Raw genomic sequence first — 14,350 nt, 5'->3', positions numbered from 1 at the left:
ATTTTACAGCATTTCATCATTTAGAGTAGGCTACGTTGTGTTATAGTCGTACCAATGGAAATGTCAAATGTAGCGCTCCCTTTTTCTATTAGTAGGCTATTTGAATACTGGATGTCCCTTTGAATGGTGATGTAATATATATTTTCACCACTAAGTGGCGCCTCAGTTCAATGTTTGGAGCCAGCTGTCGCCAGAGGTTTTTCTGACAACGCACTACAGTAAAGTAAAGGTAAAATACATTTTCAAGACACTTTGAGATATACTCAGTCAAACTATTTATTTCACATTGTTACCAATATATTTTTGTCGTCTTTAAGATCATTATAACCCCACACAATCATAATATAACATAAAATATATCATACCTGCGATTTAAGTGAAATTACATTTGAGTGTTCAGTTTATTAGTGTACAGTGCCCTCTATAATTATTGGCACCCCTGGTTAAGATGTGTTTTTTAGCTTCTAATAATTTTTTAAAATTCAAATAATATGGGAACTTAATAGAAAAAAAGAGAAAAATCCAACCTTCAATACAAGTGCATTTATTCAGTGGGGGAAAAAATCCCACATAAAGAAATAATTATTTGACATCAAATAATGTGTGTCACAATTATTAGCACCCCTGGTGTTAATACTTTGTACAACCCCCTTTTGCCAACAAAACATGGTCTGGAGACTGAGACGGCCAAGGGAGGAGCTTGATTATGTGTCTGGTGAACCATTTCTGTGTAGATTTCCGCCATATGTTTAGGGTCATTGTCTTGCTGAAAGACCCAGTGACGAGCCATCTTCAGCTTTCGGGCAGAGGGCAACAGATTTTGATTTAAAATGTCCTGGTATTTCAAAGCATTCATGATGCCTTGCACCCTAACAAGGTTCCCAGGGCCTTTGGAAGCGAAACAGCCCCACAGCATCACTGACCCACCCCCATACTTCACAGTGGATATGAGGTGCTTTTCAGCATGGGCATCTTTCATGGCACGCCAGACCCACTTAGAGTGTTTGTTGCCAAAAAGCTCAATCTTGGTCTCATCTGACCAAAGCACACGGTCCCAGTTGAAGCCCCAATACCGCTTGGCGAACTCCAGACGTTTGCGTTTATGATTGTGAGTGAGGAAAGGTTTTCTGCTTGCATGCCTCCCAAACAGCTTGTTGGCGTGTAGACAGCACCTCATACCCACTGTGAAGTATGGGGGTGGGTCAGTAATGCTGTGGGGCTGTTTCGCTTCCAAATGCCTTGGGAACCTTGTTAGGGTGCATGGCATCATGAATGCTTTGAAATACCAGGACATTTTAAATCAAAATCTGTTGCCCTCTGCCCGAAAGCTGACGATGGGTCGTCACTGGGTCTTTCAGCAAGACAATGACCCTAAACATATGGCCAAATCTACACAGAAATGGTTCACCAGACACAAAATCAAGCTCCTCCCATGGCCATCTCAGTCCCCAGACCTTGTTTTGTTGGCAAAAGGGGTTGTACAAAGTATTAACACCAGGGGTGCTAATAATTGTGACACACATTATTTGATGTCAAATCATTTTTTCTTTATGTGGGATTTTTTCCCCACTGAATAAATGCACTTGTACTGAAGGTTGGATTTTTCTCCCCCCCCCCCATTATGGTCCCATATTATTTTCATTAAAAAAAATATTAGAAGCTAAAAAACACATCTTAACCAGGGGTGCCAATAATTATGGAGGGCACTGTAAGTATGTTTGCAAATGCATCAACAATTTTTGGAGAGTGCTTAATATTTACACGCTTCACAACGGAGTAATATCGACTTACAAAGAGCTTTAAAGGGACAGCTGTAGGACTGGACTGTTTCATGAAGTATTTATAATGCTGAATGGAAAGGGTGTGACCCACTACATACAATCTTCCATCTTTCTCACGAGACCAGACAATAAAAGTACAGTATTCACTTTCTTTATTCCTTACGAAATGGGCCATCATTTAGGACAATGGATTTTATAAGTTTTAGTGCTGCAACGATTAATCGATTAACCCGAGTACTCGATTAGAAAAAAATATTCGAATAAAATTTTGTTGCTTCGAGTATTCGTTTAATTAAAATGGTGTTTTAATGGTTTATTTTGAAAGTGTTTGCATTTAGTTTAATTGATTAGGGTGGATACACTGCCCTTTGTTCTGCCTCTTTTGACATGGCTGAATCCAACTGCTCCCTGTTAAGACCAACGTAAGCTAAGTTTTTGTTTGAGCTAATGTTTTTTAATCCATTCATAATTCAGTTTTTTGGTATATTTAGCCGTTTTTTGGGGGGGAATATGTCGGAACCATTTGTTTAGAGCATTGTGAAAAAAACTTTAGCATTTTATAGCATTTAAGCTAGCTGACTTTTTCTAGTTAGCCAAGTGTTCTTTTGTTGTACATAGATCCTCATTTTTTATCTGGGTCTTTTTTCAAAGACCCAGATAGTGTTACTGTTTTTTTTTTTTCGAATGGGATTTATTCGGCGCGCCGCACAGCCCGAACCGTTTGATCGATTGGCACCCTTCAAATATCAAAACGACCGGAATTTTCACGCGACACAGGGAATTTTTCGAACGACCCCGAAAAGTTTTCCGTTTGGCCGTAAATGCCGATTCTTCAAAAAAAACAACAACTAATTTTCAAAATGTATCTAATCCTAGAATTTTTGACCAAATCGCATAATTTGAACATCAAAATTCCAGGACGATGAGGGGCATAAAAGTTGTATTTAGAATTTGGAAAAAATTAACGGTTCCCCGGAAATTTGCCAAAAACTTTCCCATTCATTTTAAATGGGATGCAACATTCAAATTTCCCTGTTCACTTTCAATGGAATTTCCAATGAAATTTACATAGCACTGATGCAAGTGACGGCCATGTATGTCGGATCTATTGATGCTAATGTACACGGATTCCATTGAGGCCTATGTAACTTGATGCCATTGACGGCAATGGATGTTCAAAATTTTTCCTACTCATTTTCAATGGGGAAAAAAATTCCCCAAATCAACAGGAAATGACCAGCTATCAAAACGACATGTCCCCTAAACTGATTCCATTGACGCTTATTAAGGGTGCTGCTATTGACGGCCATGGACGTCCAAATTTCCCGTTCATTTTTAATGGCATTTATTTTAATGCCATTGATGGGCATGTTTGTCCAGTCTATTGATGCCAATGTACTTGGATTTCATTGGCGCCTATGTAAGTCGATGCCATTGACGGCCATGGACGTCCAAATTTTTTCCCCATTCATTTTCAATTACAAAAAAAAATGTCCCCAATTCAACAGAAAATGACAAGATATCAATAGGACGTGTCCCCTGAACTTCCCCAATTCTATTGACACTTATGGAGGGTGCTGCCATTGTCGGCCATGGATGTCCTAATTGTCCATTCATTTCTAATGGCATTTACTTTGTTTAATGCCATTGACGGGCATGTTTGTCCATTCTATTGATAGCTCTGGGCGGGGCTAAGATCTGTATCTCCAGACAGCAAAGACCCAGAGTAATTTCTCCAGAAATTGCAGTTTCTAGTATAAAAATTAGGGCTGTCAAACGATTAAAATTTTTTAATCAAGTTAATTACAGCTTAATTAATTAATCGTAATTAATCGCAATTCAAACCATCTCTAAAATATGCCATATTTTTATGTAAATTATTGTTGTAATGGAAAGATAAGACACATGACGGATATATACATACAACATACTGTACATAAGTACTGTATTTGTTTATTGTAACAATAAATCCACAAATGGCATTAACATTCTTTCTGTTAAAGTGATCCACGGATAGAAAGACTTGTAGTTCTTAAACGATAAATGTTATAGTTACAAGTTATAGTAATTTTATATTAAAACCCCTCTTCATGTTTTTGTTGTAATAAAATTTGTAAAATTTTCAATCAAAAGTAGAGTTAATATAATAATAAGAAGAATAAAAATAACAATAATAAAAATAAAGTGACCATAGTTTTACGTGTATTTTGCATGGCTATTTTGATATGGAATGCCAGTTCATTTTGCATTGTTGTTTAACTGTGTGTCAGAATAGGGCCTCATTACTATAGACTGAAGTGCTTTTGGAGAGATAGGAATATTATTTTTGTTGTGCTTTCACTAAACGCTACTTACATTGGGGAGAGCAAGTATTTGATACCAAATACTTGTTGTCCCCACTGTATGTTTGTTGTGAAGGAGTTGCCAATAAACGGCGCGGTCCAAAGAACGCCTGTGTCCACTCGCCTTTACTGTATAACATATATCTGTACATATCTTACCCAAAATACAACAAGAGACACATAATTGCCACTAAAAGAAAGAAAACTTACCGAAATATGTGTGGAGCACAAATAGCAATTTGCATTGCATTGTGAATACAGCATAAACGTCTCACAACTACTAATTCTCCCACGTTTTGAAGAAATAACATGAGTATAGAACGGCGCTGCCCCCAAGCGGCCGGTGGCATTCTTTTCACTCTTAATGTCCATAAACGGCCTCATTGTAATCTGTTTGAGGCAATATGCGAGATTGTCATTCACCCAAGCGCCAGCAGAGGGCGGCACAACTCCATAACAACAAGTGAGCTTTTCGTTGTACAGTCATTTAAATCTGTCTGAGCGGGACATCTGCGTTAATTGCGTCAAATATTTTAACGTGATTAATTTAAAAAATTAATTAACGGGCGTTAACGCGATAATTTTGACAGCCCGAATAAAAATGTTTTTATACTGTTTGAGCCTCAGCTCAGGTATTTTAATTTTTCATGTTCATTATCCGATTACTCGATTATTCGAACTAACTAGTCCATCGATGAATCGACTACTAAAATATTCGATAGCTTCAGCCCTAATAAGTTTGTTCCCTGTGTCTCTTTTGAAATTGAAGCAAATAGTCAAGACTGATTTTTAATCAATTTAATTGGGGGGAACAAACACATTAAAACGTATCTCGGACAAAAGACACGATCAACATTCAAAGTGTGACAAACATAGGTTTCTGTAAAGTGCCAAACTGAAAAAAAAACCTTTTGATTTACTGTATTTACTCTATTTATAAACATACACAATAACCACATAGAAAACTAGAATTTGAATGCACACACACAAACAGACATTAGAAAGAATATAAAAAGACAACTATACTGCTTTGAATGTGCACTAAGTGATGCATGGCAAGATAAAATAATAATAAAACATGTTTAATCAGTAGTTGTAAGCTTTTTCTTCCTTAAAAAGTGTTTGTACACACTGTGCAAGTTTCATTATTAATTAAAAAAAAAAAATCCCCCCCTCATCCTCTCATACAGTACATTCTAATGCCATTCACTCCGATTCGTGATGAAGGCACATGACAGAAGTCCTGATCTTGATCCATCACTCACAAGAAAGAAAAAGTTGAGTTCCAGTTGTGTCATTTGACTGCTTTAAAACGACACGGACTACTTTGGTAGCCTTTTCTCCTTTCGAAGCTCACTTTGGAAAAAAAGTGTCACAATGTCGCGACTGCTGCATGTGTAAGTGTAAACATTAGAAGTAACAGTTAAGGTAGTTTCAAGAAGAACCGTCAATGACGTCACCATAAACACAAAACGTACAAAACGTTGACCCTTTTGAATTAATGCAGTAGATAAGATTCAGTAAGGATTAGTTTAAAAAAAAAAAAAAAAAAAAAAGGGGGAAAAGTGCTTTTTTTTTTTTTTTTATTATGTCTTCTGTCTTCTCCGATAGTTCATTTCAAAATAAGGGTCTTCACGTTTTCCCTTATACTGAGGGATTTTCCTGCTCGTTCCTGCATCCGTTTTTGTTTTGACATCGGAAGAGGGGTTTTGGTGGGTGGTGACGCGAGGTAACGCGGGTTTCGTGACGGTAGTTGCTTTCTGAGCCGCCTTCTGTATTGTTATGGCTTCTTTCTGGTTGGTTTTAATGTTGGGGGCGGTGGCGGCATTGCCCCCAGGGAGACGCCAAGGAGCAGCGACGCCTCGTGGGAGGGGGACGGCAATCTTGGTCTTGGATGCGGTGTCTTTAATTGGCAGGGACGATGGCTTTTGTGGTGCCGGGGAGGCTGTTCGCGAGCTCGGATTTGTTGGCGATGCGCGGACCCTCCTTGTCTCTAAACGGAGGCGCGAGGCGGGGGAGCCGGGGCGGCGCTGTGCTAAGCGGGTACGTTGGGTGACGCCTGTTGGGGGTTTGCCGTCTTTGGGGGCAGTAGTAGTAGTGGGACTTGAGGGTTTGGGGCATTTGGAAGAAGGCTCGGGGCATACTGGACTTCTCGGTTGAGAGGCGGGGACTCGTGTGGGTGGTCTAAGCCTGAGTTTGGACGTACAGTAGGGGTCTGATTGCGGTGTCACAGCCTTACGTTGAACCTGCACTGGACTGGGAGGCTGCTTGGAGTTGCCCACAGGTGTGGTGGGCAGAGACGAGGAGTAGGCTTTGCTGGTGACAGGCAGGGGCAGTTGGGTAGGCTTCCTTAGTGCCGGCGTGGCTGTCTGGAGGTTCTTCTTTGGTGCCACGCCGACCCCTTTTCTGGGCAAGGTGGGCGTACACACTGGTGTGGTCGCGTACGAGCGACACGTCTGACCCGGGACGGGCGTTGTCGCCTTACTGGCAGAGCTGGAGCACGAAGACGACGACGACACGGAGGAGGATGAAGAGATGAGGTCGTCGACGGCTGCTAAAGGGTCCATTTCAGGAGGGGGAGCTGCTGTTGCAGTGCTGTGGTGGCCCCCTAAGCCTGGTGGTCCCTTCTGAAAGGCCAGAATCTTCTGCTCCAAAGTGGTGAATTGAAGCACGCGTAGTGGGTCATATTTGCTGAGGAAGCCACGCAGCGTGTCCCAACCGCCACCAACGCGCACCATCACGTGTTTACCATGAAGCATCTAAGGACCGTACATCAATGTTAATTCATCGGGAAGAAGCACCTTCAAGACTAGAGAATTTTCACTGTCTGTGGTTCATGATGTAATTGACTAACAAGGTCATCTGTTGGAGGATAACAAGCTTAACTGGGCCCATACAGCTTCCACTTCTTTAAACTGGTACTTACACGTAAACAGCATTTATAGTGGCGCACTGCAACTGAACTAAATATGGAAGATTATACTATATTGGATAACTAAAGTACATGAACATGTCTACGGTATAAGAAATGCGTAAAGTTTTGTGGACATTTGTTTTGGGAATAAGGCTTCATTAACACACGTGCATAGAATTTGGATGCACTGGATTTGTTGCGGGGGGAAAAAACAACAATTCAATGGATGCCTACACAAAAAAACAAGGCTTGCTGGTTTCAGGTAATTATTCCCTCTGGGAATATCCAATTCCATCTGGAACAACAGGACCCTTCTCAATTCACACTGCTCCTTTGAGGGTTTGGATTACCGACGTGGAATAGCCCATTATTAGCACTCTATGTGTGGGTCTGTTGGGCTCTTACCCGAATAAAGATGGTCTTGTCCCCAAGTCGGTAGCGACCCTCTGACAGGTACTCAATGGACACCCTGTTGGAGCAGTTGCAAGGCGGGTCGTCCCCACCGTGCTCCTGAAAAAGAAAAGAGACAATGGCGCACTATGAGGGTGGCTTAATTTTGTGGAATTTGCAACAATTAAGACGCCTAAGAAAGTCTAGGGCTGTCAAACGATTAAAATTTTTAATCGAGTTAATCACAGCTTAAAAATTAATTAATCGTAATTAACTGCAATTCAAACCATCTCTAAAATATGCCATATTTTTTTGTAAATTATTGTTGGAATGGAAAGATAAGACTGATATATACATTCAACATACTGTACATAAGTACTGTATTTGTTTATTATAACAATAAATCCACAAGACGGCATTAACATTAACAGTCTTTCTGTGAAAGGGATCCACGGATAGAAAGACTTGTAATTCTTAAAAGATAAATGTGAGTACAAGTTATAGTAATTCTGATAGTTTGTATATTGTGACTAAATATTGCCATCTAGTGTATTTGTTGAGCTAAACTTAATGTTTGACTAGAAGATTATTTTGCATAGCTATTTTGATTGGGAATACCAGATCTCTTTGCATTGAGCGCGTTTATTTTTGTGAACATTTTATTTTTGAGAGATAGGAATATTATTTTTTGTTGTGCTTTCACTAAATGATACTGTAGCGACTTAAATGTTCTTAACTGCCCAAATGCATGATGGGAATATGAGCAACCATGAGTCACAGTGGTAGCTGCAAATGGTATATCTTCTCTGCGTCGAGTACAAAACATGGTGTTAAGACACAGATCATCTCCAGTTATTGTTCCGCATGTCGCTTGCCACAAAAATTATATCAGTTGTGGAAGAGATGCCACCGCTGATTCCATTAAACAGCGCGGCTCCATTAAATGCCTGCGCTACCAATTCGCCCTTCTTGGTAATTGGCGGTACCATGGACCAGCGATTCATGTTAGCTAGCTGTCGTCGGTTGGCTCGGTTCGTCCAATTTCCTCCTGAGGAAGACGGCGGCGTACATATAAACACCGAGAGGCGTTGGATGGCTTTTTGTGGGTACTTTTATTAGCAAAACAAAAGCATGTGGGGGACGCAGCACTTGAGCCTGCGCTAACTGCGCACTTTCTCTACTCTCTCGCTCCCTCGACCACTTTCTTCCTCACTGCTCAATCTGACAATGCCGGTCACATTGAAATAACAGCGGCCCCCTTGGCGGGTGCCGGTAACACCTGCGTCCACTCCACTTGCTTGTCTCTGCCCTTAGCTCTCAATATACAGCGCCATTGTAGTCTGTTCGCGGCAATTCTTGATTGGGTCGTTCCGCGCATTTGTTAATTGCGTTAAATATTTTAACGTGATTAATTTAAAAAATTAATTACCGCCCGTTAACGCGTTAATTTTGACAACCCTTATTGTTTTCCCTAAAAACTGACAGGAAACTAAACCAATGTTAAGTCAATTTCTGTGTCACATGCGTGAAGCCTAAATGCCACGTGCCATGGCGGGTCACGGAGTGCCCGCGGGAGCGTCACGTGGTCAGATGGTGCGTCACGCGTCACCCCCTGCGGCATGCCGGTGAAGCGGCAAAGCTGACCGTCCAAAATAACGTTCCGAAACAAGTGCAAAGCTCACCCCTGAATGGTAGAGGCCACCATGTTGGCAGCACACACTGAAAGTCTGGACCGCCGGAGGAGGCTCCTCGGTCAGAAGAAGCGTTTCCTCCAGCTCGATCTCCTTCTCCAATTTCACCAACACAGGAGGCTCCACTCCGTACCTAAAAAGAGTCCGCACGCACATCAAACTATGGACATTTCACACAATTTTTCAGTAAAATTCCCCTCTTTGAGAACATACTTGGAGACGATGCGTCCAATTTGCAGAAGGCATAGGCAGACCTGCCTGGGTTCCTTGTGCAGCACTTAGAAGAAGAAAAAAAAAAACACAAAAATGAACATCCAAACTTTGCGAGTGAATAATGGGAGGCAGCAGCTGTCCTCTCGGCTCTCGTTAGACAACATCCGGCGGACAGAGCGGGACGACAGAGGTGCAAGGCTTGAAAACGTGACTTGGACTTTAATTATACCCCGAAGGAGGATGCTGGGTGAGTCATGCAGAAGGGAACATGAATTTGGAGCAGAAATACACAGATATTAATATAACAGCTTGAAGCCTCACTTGCTTTTCTTGTGTGATTTGATTTGCGCAACCTATCACTAGGAGTGAAGTCATCTTAAATAAAAGAAAACAAAACTACTCAGGGTTGATTGCCTTGTGGGACAGATCCTATTACATCATTAAGACGCGAGGATTAAAGAACATGCTCAGCTAATCACCCTGATTGGAGCTTATAGAATTCGGCCTTTTTCTACCAAAAATCTCTGAGCTTCTTTTATCCTGAAATGTGTTCTCAAAAAACACACATTTAGAATTAGACTTAGTTCATGGCCAATGGTTGTGCAACACGTGTAGATAAACATTACAACAATTCTCAGTTTAAATTAATTGCTGTCACTGGCACATTTGAAGTCAATATTTACAGTGGTATGAAAAAGTATATGAACCTTTTGGAATTTCTCACATTTCTGCGTAAAATCACCATCAAATGTGATCTTTGTCAAAATCACACAGATGAAAAAAACTGTCCACTTTAACTAAAACCACCCAAACATTTATAGGCTTTCATATTTTAATGAGGATAGCATGCAAAAAATGACAGAAGGGGGAAAAATAAGTACAGTGGAGCAAATAAGTATTTAGTCAACTAAATACTTATTTTCTACCATGATTTGCAAATAAATTATTTAAAAATCCAACAATGTGATTTTCTGTTCCCCCCCCCCCCCCCTCCCCCACATTCTGTCGCTCATGGTTGAGGTTTAACCATGTTGACAATTACAGGCCTCTCTAATATTTTCAAGTGGGAGAACTTGCACAATTAGTGGTTGACTAAATACTTATTTACCCCACTGTACGTGAACCCTCTGCCTAAGGAGACTGATGGGGGAAAATATTACGTGCCTTAACATAGCACATTATGTATGATTGCCTCTGTCACCTAGATGCCCTAACATTAGCACATTCACCCTGGGTCCCATAGTTAGAAGGGAATCTCACGAGATAACTTGTTTTGCGCCATAGTATTCTTTTATTACACGCCTGGGTCCCATAGTTACACGCCTGGGTCCCATAGCTAGATAACTTGTTTTGCACCCATAATATTTTCCATTTGGTGCATCTGTTGCAGCACAGCTCATTTGTCCCATGTGAAAAGTCCTTTTTCAAGTGGTCTGAACCAAAAGTAGCTTTAATGTTTGTCATTGGGCAGTGCTGCGCCGCTCAGAGACGGAGGTTGGCCTCTCTGCCTCCGCGGGGCGCGTCCCTACAAAAACCGGACATTTCTGGGCGACCCGTGAAGTCCGCTGGTGGATTAGACGTACGGATCGCCCAGCTTTGTCCTTTTGCCCCTTTACCGGCGTGTTGGCTTCCCGCTCATTTGTTACGGTAAGCTATTTTCATTGCTAAGGGACAGCTTGTTGTGCTGTAACGGTAACGCGGGGATTCTGGGATTGACAAACTCAAATATAGCGTCATTGTTAGCGTTTGTTATGCTTGTTTTCTTGCTCTTGTGGGATTGTAATCAATAAATCTCATTTATTCTGCATTTTCTAATCAATAAACATCATCTATTGAGCAAAAGTGTGCTTGTTACTGACTCACCGCGAACCCGGAAATTTCGGAAAACAGAGACTTAAATAGCAATTAAAACCAATTCTTACCAAACATTTTAAATCAAGTGTGTGCCCAATCCCTGATGAGTGGTTTAAAGCTGCCATGCCCACTATAAAAAACGCACCTAGTGAGAAATGTTTCGATGAGAAACATTGTCTGCTGTGTGTCATGGCTCGGCTAAAAGAGCTGTCTGAAGCCCTGCGATCACGAATTGTTGATTTCTGTAAAGCTGAGAAAGGATACAAAACCATCTCTAAAAGTCTGGATGTTCATCAATCGACAGTCAGAGAAGTTGTCTACAATTGGACAGAGTTTGGCACTGTTGCTTCTCTCCCAAGGAGTGGCCGTCCACCAAAGATGATGCCAAGAGATCAGCGCAGAATATTCAGAGAGGTAGAAAAGAACCCTGGAGTTTCTGCTAAAGACTTACAGAAATCGCCGGCAATGTCCAATATCTCTGTGCACACATCAACTATATGTAGAACTATGGCCAAGAATGGTGTTCATGGGAGGACTCTACGGAGGAAGCCACTGCTGTCTAAAAAAAAACATTGTTGCTTGTTTAGGCACTTGGACACTCCACAGAAGTTTTGGCAAAATATTTTGTGGACTGGTGAAACTAAAGTTGAATTATTTGGGAGTAACACAGAACGTCATGTGTGACGGAAAAATGGAACAGCTCACCAACACAAACACCTTATCCCCACCGTGAAGCATGGTGGAGGGAACATCATGATTTGGGGCTGTTTTTCTGCCTCAGGGCCTGGACACCTTGCAATTATTAATGAAAGAATGAATTCAAAAGTTTATCAGGATGTTTTGCAGGGAAACCTGAAAAAAAAGAGGACGGACGCTCCAACAAGACAAAGATTCAAAACGTAGAAGTAAATCAACTTCAGAATGGTTTCAGAAGAACAAAATACACATTCTGAAGTGGCCAAGTCAAAGTCCAGACATGAACCCCATTGAGATGCCGTGGCATGACCTAAAGACAGCGATTCATGCCAGACATCCCAGGAATCTGAATGAACTACAGCAGTTTTGTAGACAAGAATGGGCCAATATTAGTCCTGATCGATGTGCCAGACTGATCTGCAGCTACAGGAAGCTTCTGGTTGAAGTTATTGCTGCCAAAAGAGTTGCCACAAAATATTAAATGTGATGGCTCACTTATTTTTCCCCCTTCTGTCACTTTTTGCATACTACCTTCATCAAAATTTGAAAACCTACATACGTTTGGGTGGTTTTAGTTAAAGCAGACAGTTTTTTCATCTGTGTGATTTTGACAAAGATAGCTCACATTTGATGGTGATTTTTTGCAGAAATGTGAGAAATTCCAAAAGGTTCAGATACTTTTTCATACCACTGAATCATATACAAGACTCGGGGATGTAAATTACAATTCACAACTGACCGAGACCCTCAGATTCAAAGAGGTACGTCTCTTCCACGCCGATATGCCGGCACCAGGACAGGAAGTTGGCGGTGTTGTCACGGGCGAAGAAGGAACCTGGGGAAGCGTCACGTTTACATGCGACTTTTCTTGTCGGAAAGAGCTGTTGGATGAGGAAAATGAACTTTTGAGTGGTATTTGTGATGGAAGAATGATATTTTTGCTCGGCGCCGTCTCACCTTTCCTATCGCAGAGGGGCAACTCTGAGCGATCTTAGTCTGCAGCACTCCGATAAGCTGGCAGAGTTTCACGCCGTTGTTCAGCTCCTCCATGAAGAATTCGGCCCTGACTTCCTCTTCTGCAAAAAAAAAACAACAAAACTTCATTGTCGAGAGCATTTAATAGTGTGTGATCTAGGAGTGGGAACCTCTTGGTACCTCACAATACGAAATGATTTGTGATATAAATCTCACGATAATGATGATCTGATAATAAACAGAAAAACAAGCTTCTGCTGTGAATTGAAATGAGTTTATCACTAGTAGACGACCAATTTATGGCCATTTAAGGTCAATTCCCTGTTGATTTTCAGTTACTTCCTGTTAATTTCGGGGTATTTTTTTTCGGGGACGGCCAACCCCACCCCCAGGAGGCGTGCACCTTGCCCAATGACAAATATTAAAGCTACTTTAGGTTCAGCCCCTTGAAAAGGGGCTTCTCACATGGTCCTGGTAACAGATGTTCTGTCCCCGTCGTAAATATTATGGGTGCAAAACAAGTTATCTCGTGGGATTCCCTCCTAACTATGGAACCCAAGGTGAAAAACAATAACAAGTTGTTACAATCTAAGTCACAGAGGCAATCATACATCACAAAGGCATAATGTGCTAATGTTAAGGCATCACATAATATTTTCCCCCATCATTCCGCCCTTTGACCAGGATTGAATTTATCATAAGGCATAATGTGCACTTCGGTTCACATATTTTCCCCATCAGCGGGCCAGACATTATTGATTTTATGACAGAGGCTGGGGGCCGGATGAAATTTGACGATGGGCCGCATTTGGGCCCTGGGCCGGACTTTGGACATGTCTGCCCTAGTGTGATCTGTCTGTGCCAATAAATTCCACTTTTGTTGGTCAGAAAAATGATCCATAAATCATGAAATAACCCAGAAAAAGTCTTAGCTTTAGAAAACAAGTGTCTCAAAGAGAGGGGGCCCTCCTATGAACCGTCATTGTAAATCTCTTCCCTAAGGGACCTCCACAAAAGCCAATGAATTGTAATGCGGGACAAAGTCTACAACGATTGCACAAAAGATTGCTTCACTCAGGTTTTTTTAGTGTGAATCCACATAACAACAGTGGTTTGAAACCTAACCCCCCTGCACCTGACTTTAGTGGCGCCCAGTCAAATTTGAAAAGAAACACGACAGTATGGGTCATTCCAGTCACGTTGCCGATAACTTGTCTGCATTCCTCAGGAGAAATACTGAAAGGGTGGTACTTTAAAAAAAAAAAAAAAAAAAAGTACCAGTTTCAACTGCTTCCCTGGCCCATTCTAAACCAAAAAGAGGGACAAAAGATCTCAGAATAATGGACGGGACAGGCGGAATGAGGAGTTTTTGTTTGGATTGCTGAGAGCCACTTGAAAGCAGTATGAAAGTATCCAAATCAAAGGTGGTTTGCATAGGGACGGTAGGGACATAACACTACCAATTTTTCAGAATGCTCAAAATGTCCCCACTAA

The 14,350-nt window shown here is 41.4% G+C and overlaps 1 protein-coding gene across 2 annotated transcripts in view; it reads right to left on the bottom strand.

Moving 5' to 3' along the window:
* Window positions 1-5,660: 5,660 nt before the first annotated feature.
* gas2l3 (growth arrest-specific 2 like 3) overlaps window positions 5,661-14,350 on the bottom strand; it is a 34,516-nt gene continuing 25,826 nt past the window's right edge. For both annotated transcript variants that reach the window (XM_057855990.1, XM_057855991.1), the window contains exons 4-9: window positions 12,839-12,957; window positions 12,621-12,762; window positions 9,332-9,395; window positions 9,110-9,251; window positions 7,443-7,547; window positions 5,661-6,882 (exon numbers count right to left, since the gene is read on the bottom strand). In XM_057855990.1, the coding sequence (XP_057711973.1) occupies window positions 5,710-6,882; window positions 7,443-7,547; window positions 9,110-9,251; window positions 9,332-9,395; window positions 12,621-12,762; window positions 12,839-12,957 (1,745 nt within the window). In that variant the 3' untranslated portion in view covers window positions 5,661-5,709. The remainder of the gene's footprint in view (window positions 6,883-7,442; window positions 7,548-9,109; window positions 9,252-9,331; window positions 9,396-12,620; window positions 12,763-12,838; window positions 12,958-14,350) is intronic.

This window comes from Corythoichthys intestinalis, chromosome 13, assembly GCF_030265065.1.
Source record: "Corythoichthys intestinalis isolate RoL2023-P3 chromosome 13, ASM3026506v1, whole genome shotgun sequence".
NCBI classification, from domain to species: Eukaryota; Metazoa; Chordata; class Actinopteri; order Syngnathiformes; family Syngnathidae; genus Corythoichthys; species Corythoichthys intestinalis.
The sequence above is the reverse complement of the archived record's forward strand: the minus strand, read 5'-3'. Positions and strand labels throughout refer to the sequence as shown.